Source organism: Eriocheir sinensis, chromosome 16 (assembly GCF_024679095.1).
Source record: "Eriocheir sinensis breed Jianghai 21 chromosome 16, ASM2467909v1, whole genome shotgun sequence".
NCBI lineage: Eukaryota > Metazoa > Arthropoda > Malacostraca > Decapoda > Varunidae > Eriocheir > Eriocheir sinensis.
The window spans coordinates 11249799-11256525 of NC_066524.1; the positions used below are offsets into that span (position 1 = coordinate 11249799).

At 46.1% G+C, this 6727-nt stretch overlaps 1 protein-coding gene across 1 annotated transcript in view; it reads right to left on the reverse strand.

Annotated features, from left to right (window-relative positions):
* Window positions 1-781: 781 nt before the first annotated feature.
* Window positions 782-6727, reverse strand: part of LOC126999606 (hairy/enhancer-of-split related with YRPW motif protein-like) — a 13717-nt gene continuing 7771 nt past the window's right edge. The window contains exon 3 of the mRNA XM_050862381.1: window positions 782-2127. Within this exon, the coding sequence (XP_050718338.1) occupies window positions 1406-2127 (722 nt within the window). The 3' untranslated portion in view covers window positions 782-1405. The remainder of the gene's footprint in view (window positions 2128-6727) is intronic.

Consider the following 6727-nt stretch of genomic DNA (forward strand, 5'->3'; position numbering starts at 1 on the left):
TCTTTCTTTCCTTTCCCCTCCTCCTCCTTCTTCTCTTCTCCTCCTCCTTCTTGCCCCAAATTTCCTTCCCGCCCTCTTTTTTTTCCCCTCTTTTCCTCTATTTTCTTTATTTCTGCTTCATCTTTTTTCCTCTTTGTTTTCCTTTCTCATCCTTTTCCCTCTTCTCATTTTTTTTTCATTTTTTCCTTTATTGATTTTTCTCTTTCCACCTTCTTCATTTTCTTGTTATTGTTTTTGTTTATTATTACCACATCCTTTTTTTTCTCTCTCTCTCTCTCTCTCTCTCTCTCTCTCTCTCTCTCTCTCTCTCTCTCTCTCTCTCTCTTCCTCCGTCGCTTATTTTTTCCCTTACTTCTTTTTTTCTCTCCTAATTTCCGTTTCCATTTTTTTTCTTTACTTTTTCTTTCAATTTAATTTCTTATATTTCTTTCATCTTTACTTTTTTCTTCTTCTCTTCTCATATACTTCACTTTCCTCCCTTCTTATCTCTCCCTCTTCCTCTTCCTCCTCCTCCTTCTCCATCTCTCTCTCTCTCCACCACATTGTTTCTCCCCTTTGTTCCCCTTCTTTCCTCCCTCCTCCGCCTCCTCTCTCGCCCTCCCTCCTCCTCCTCCGCCTCCTCTCTCTCCCTCCCTCCTTGCTCCTCCTCCTCCTCCTTCAATAACCCTTTCCTTTTCTCGCCCTGTCAACCTCTCTCTCTCTCTCTCTCTCTCTCTCTCTCTCTCTCTCTCTCTCTCTCTCTCTCTCTCTCTCGGCGTAGGACACAGTAAAAATCAACATGTATAAATTTGTTTGTATATTTTTTTTATATATCTTCAAAGTTTTTCCATCGTAAGAATAAGAGATCGATGAGGTATACAAAATAATACTTATCAAAAATACACTAATTATTTGCTATGTATGTACAGAGACTTGTGGGTGATGATGGTGGTGATGGTGATGGTGGTGGTGGTGGTGATGGTGGTAGTGACGATGGTGTCAGAAAAATAAATACACAGATAATGATGATAATTATGATGATCAGCACACTCAATAATAATAATAATAATAATAATAATAATAATAATAATAATAATAATAATGTCAGAAAATAAAACGAATCTTGATGGGAAACGAAAATGAAACGTGAAACATGAAACTCTAAGACTCTACATCACAGGAATGACTCTGTTTACCCCCCCCCCCTCCTCTTCCTCCTCCTCTTCCTCTTCCTTCAGGTGTTACAATATCGAGGAGAGGGATAGGTAAAGATCTCTCTCTCTCTCTCTCTCTCTCTCTCTCTCTCTCTCTCTCTCTCTCTCTCTCTCTCTCTCTCCGACAGGTGTTAAGGGAGAGAAAATGAGGAGTAGGAGGTACAGGATGAAGGGGGACCGAGGGAGACAGGGGGCGTATCTCCCTCCGTAGGTCAGTAGGCAATCTCCGCGCCCCAGGGTCGGTAAGGCTTGACCCCCGCCGTGGCGCCCTGTAGCGAGGGGTTGTAGGGCGCGGGGTTGACGGGGTTGCTGAGGGGCAGGGAGGGCGTGGAAGGGCCGGCGGCGGGGAAGGCGTGGGCGTTCAGATTGAGGTGGTAGTTCGTGTGGGCCGTCGACGCTGTGCTCATGGTCACTACGGGAACCTGGGGGGCGCCGGACCCTGTGGTGGGGAGCCTGGACCCCCCCGGACCCGCCCCAGTGCCTAAACTACAGCTGGAGACCCCGAGATCCGCGCCGCTGGTGGACGGGGCGGTGAAGGCGGACATCCCGTGGGACTGATCCAAGCCAACCTGGTGCGTCGGGGCGCTGACCGGGGCGGGGTGTGAGGGATGCGTCGCCCCGTGGGGATGCGGGGGGAGAACATGCCCCTGGAACCCGGAGATCGTGGAGGCTGGGGGCGGGTACGGCGCTGGGGATGTTGTAGTTTGTGTCCCAGCGCCCCAACCCCACGAAGTCGCCGCCTGCTTGCTCGCGAGGTCCCGTTGCGCGGCGTAGCACTGCAGGTGGCTCATGAGGCGGAGGCGCAGCGGGTCCTGGATGTCCATGCCCTCGATGGTGACCAGGTAGCGCGCCACCTCCGCCGCGCACTCCCGGAAGCCGATGTTGTGGTAGTCCATCGCGAACTTGTTGGGGTCGTAGGCGAGGGCGTCCAGACCTGAGGAGGAGGAGGAGAGAGTGGTTAGGGAGGTTTTAGGGTGGTTAGGTTAGCTTAGGTAGATAGGTAGATAGGAGAGGTAGATATGGGGGGAAGGAGGGATAGCTAGAGGTTGATATATGTAGGTAAATAGATAGATACAAAGGAAGTTAGTTACGTACATAGATATAATTAAAGATAGGTAAATATAGAGGTAGGTAATTAGTAAGGTAAATGAAGAGATAAATTGTTAGATAGATTAATAATTAGAGAAAGATAACAGGAGTGGCTAGATAGATAGATAGGTAGATAGTTAGGCAGTTAATTATGTTATTAGACAGATAGATAGATAGATAGACAGATTGAAAGGTAAAGATGGCAGACATTCTTAACACACACACACACACACACACACACACACACACACACACACACACACTCGGAAATTCCTGATCATCCACCTTGTTATTTTTCATCATTCTTTATTATTTTTCTTTTATTTTTCTAACTTTAATATTTTCCTTTCTATTCTTACTCCATTTAATCTTCGCTCCATTTCGCCATGTTAGCAAATATTTCACGTAACCTTCTCTTCACACACACACACACACACACACACATCCGCCGCTCTCTCGCTCCCTCTCTTACTCCTCATAAAGTATCGCTCAGTCCCAGAATCTATCTCTCAGAGGCAAAGTTCCCACCATAGCGATACACGGGTCCTTAACGCCGCTATTGAACGAAGGTATTTGGTCATGTCCGAAACCCAGTGACCAACCCTCCCTATTGAAACTACACACGCGTACACACGATCTCACACACACACACACACACACACACACACACACACACAGAGTTGCCTTTTCGGAATAATTGTACTGGTTATTATTATTATTATTATTATTATTATTAGTAGTAGTAGTAGTAGTAGTAGTAGTAGTAGTGGTAGTAGTAATAGAAAGTAGTGGTTGTGGTGGTGTTGACAGTGTTAGTGGTAGTTGGTGGTGATATTGGTAGTGGTGGAGGTGGTGGTGATGGTGGTGGTGGTGATGTCAAAGCTAATAATTCAGTGCAAGGCAATAGTGATGAGGTTAAGTTTTCGGGTAGTGGTGATGATGGTGGTGATGTCAAAGCTAATATAATGTAGAGTAATAGTGATGATGTTTAGTTTTCGGGTGGTGGTGGTGGTGGTGGTGGTGGTGGTGTGGTGTTACGAACGTGTGAGTCTGCAGCACCTTTCCCACCCTGCCTCTCGCTCCCACCACCTCGACCCTGCCACACACACACACACACACACAAAACTTCCGTACACACACGTCCATCTATCTATCTTCTTCCTCCTCCTCCTCCTCCTCCTTCTCCTTCTCCTCCCTACATCTTCTCTTCCTCTCCCTCCTCCTCCTCCTCAGCATCATCACTTCCTCCTCCCTACCAACAATTCAAGCCAAGCGATGCAATACCGACATCGGCAGGAGTTATTTCTCGAATAGAGTTGTTCGCCACTGGAACAGCCTTCCTGCAGAAGTGGTTAGTGCAGAGACCATCAACTCCTTCAAGAAACGCATTGATCGCCACTTTGCTGCATTGGGAGTGAACTGAACGTTCCCAAGAGTAGATACACAAGTGTTTTAATCCTTCCCTGCAAGCCACTCCTATGGCAAACGGATTGATTAAATCACTGAACGCAGGCAGCCTTGTAATGAGCCAACAGGCTCTCTGCTGCCTGCTAGTCCATGTTTTCCATGTTTCTCTTCCTCCTCTTTTTATCAGCTTTTCTCTCTCTCTCTCTCTCTCTCTCTCTCTCTCTCTCTCTCTCTCTCTCTCTCTCTCTCTCTCTCTCTCCTATATCATTTGATCTGTTCCTTTCTTTATCTATCTTCCTCTCTTCCTCTTCCTCCTCCGCTTCTTCCTCTTCCTCCTAAAGATAAACATACACAACTATTTATTTATTTATTTAGAGAGAGAGAGAGAGAGAGAGAGAGAGAGAGGATGGAGGGAAAACAGTGGGGGAAGGAGAGAGAGAGAGGGGGGGAGGGAGAGAGAGAAGACATGTTCATTTTTCAAACGGTAAATACGATAGGGAGGGAGGGAGGGAGAGAAGGAGGGAGGGAGGGAGGGAAAAATGGGAGGGGTGAGAGAAACTTGGAGGGAGGAGGAGAAGGAGGAGGAGGGGGAGAGGAGGAGGAGGAGGAGGAGGAGGAGGAGGGGAGGAGGTGTTGCGTAGTAGTGGTCAGTTTGCGAGAGAGAGAGAGAGAGAGAGAGAGAGAGAGAGAATGGACAATAACCAACTAGTAATCGTTTTCTTCTATTTTTTCTTTTTCTTTCTTCTATTTTCCTTTCGTTTTCCTTTTCTTCCTCTTTTCCTGTTCCTTATTTTTACTTTCATTCCGTTTTCTTTTCATTCTTTATCACATTCTTCGTTTCCTTATTTCATTTTTTTTTCTTTTACCTTCGTTTTACCATCCATCAAATTATAATATTCTCTCCCGCCCCTACCCCCCCCCCCTCTCTCTCTCTCTCTCTCTCTCTCTCTCTCTCTCTCTCTCTCTCTCCTCCAGGTGTGTCCTAGGAGAGAAAATTTGCATGTGAAGAGAGAAAGAGAGAAAGAAGGGCTGGTCACTCTCCCCCCTCCCCCCCTCTTTCTCTCTCTCTCCCTCCCTCCCTCCCTCTCTCTCTTTCCCTTTCCTTCCTTCTCGCTCCCCTTTTTTTATTTTTCCTCCCATCTGCCCCTCTCTCTCTCTCTCTCTCTCTCTCTCTCTCTCTCTCTCTCTCTCTCTCTCTCTCTCTCTCTCTCTCTCTCTCTCTCTCTCTCTCTCTCTCATTCCAATTTTTTTTTACGTCTATTTTCTTAACATGTTTTCTTTGATTTATTTTCTTCATTACATTTTTGTTTTCGTCTTCTCTCTCTCTCTCTCTCTCTCTCTCTCTCTCTCTCTCTCTCTCTCTCTCTCTCTCTCTCTCTCTCTCTCTCTCTCTCTCTCTCTCTTATTCGGTTTATTTTCTTTTCCACTTCATTCTGTCAAACTTTTTCTTAATATTTCTTTGTCTTCACTTTTTATCATTGTTTTTTATTCTATTTATCCAGCCAATCAGTTTTCTCATTGCTTTCTCTCTTTAAGTTTTCTGTTTTTCCTATTTTCTTTCCTTTCCTTCTATCTCTCATTCTTAGTTTTCTTTCAATTTTCCTTTTTTTCTTATTTCCCTTCCTTTTCTCTCCTATTTTTCTTTCTTCCAAATTTCTGTTTTTTCCTGTTTCTTTCCTTTGCTTTTCTTCTTCATTTTTTTTCTCTTTTTCTCTCTCCCGCCAATTATCACACTCCTTTCTTTTCTTTCCTTTCCTTCTCTCTCTCTCTCTCTCTCTCTCTCTCTCTCTCTCTCTCTCTCTCTCTCTCTCTCTCTCTTTCTCTCTCACCCGTTACCCAATTATCACACTCCTTTCTTTTCTTTCCTTTCCTTCTCTCTCTCTCTCTCTCTCTCTCTCTCTCTCTCTCTCTCTCTCTCTCTCTCTCTCTCTCTCTCTCTCTCTCTCACCCGTTACCCAATTATCACACTTCTTTCTTTTCTTTCCTTTCCTTCTTTCTTTCTTTTTCTTTCTCTCTTTCTCTCTCACAGTTTACCTAATTATAACAATCTTTCTTCTTTTATCACCTCTCCCCTTCTTTCTCCACCTTCATTCCCTTCCCTTTTCCTTCCTTCCTTCCTCCCCTCCTCCTCTTCGTCACAGCTTCTTCTCTATTTTATCTTCTCCCTTTTTCCTTTCTTTCTTCTTCCTGTTCGTCACGTCTCTTCTCCCTCCCTCTCCACCTGTATGGCTAATTAGTTTCTCTTTACCTGTGCGTCACCTGCTTATCACCTGCCTGAGTGGGGCGAACGTGACGGCGTGTGTGCGTGCGTGAGTGGGAGAGGGAGAGGGAGGATGAGAGGGAAGAGGGAAGGGGGTAGAAGGAGGAAGGGAAGGACTCAAGGAGGTAAGGAAGAGAGGAAGGGAAGGAAAGGTGGAGAAAGAGTGGAAGGGAAGGAAGGAAGGGAGAGAGGAAGGGAAGAAGAGAAGGAAGATCGAAGGAAGGAATGAGAAAGGGATGAAATGGGAGAGAGGGAAGGAAGGGAGGGAGAGAATGAAAAAAGGATGAAGGGAAGGAGAAAGGGAGGAAGATAGGTAAAGAAAGAGAGAGGGAAGAAGTGAAGGAAGAAAGAAAGAAGGAGGGAAAGGTAAAGATAGAAGGAAGGAGAGGAAAGAAGGAAGAGGATAGGATAGGAAGGAAGGGCTTGGCAAGAGAGGTAGGAAGGGAGAAGAATGGGGATGAAAGGGAGGGAAAGAGGGAGAGGGAGGAAGGGAGGGAGAGAATGGGAAGAAAAGGACCTGGAGATAAGGGAGGAAGGATGGAGGGAAGGTAAGGGAAGGGAGGGAAGAAGAGAAAGAGAGGGAGGGAGAGAAACGAGTTTGAGAAATAGGGTTTGGAGATAAGATAGGAGAGAGAGAGAGAGAGAGAGAGAGAGAGAGAGAGAGAGAGAGAGAGAGAGAGGGGAGGGGAAGGAGGCAACCCACTGAGGGAAATCATGCGTGGTGGAGTCACGTAAATCGCCACCACCATCACCACCACCACCACCACCACCACCAGTC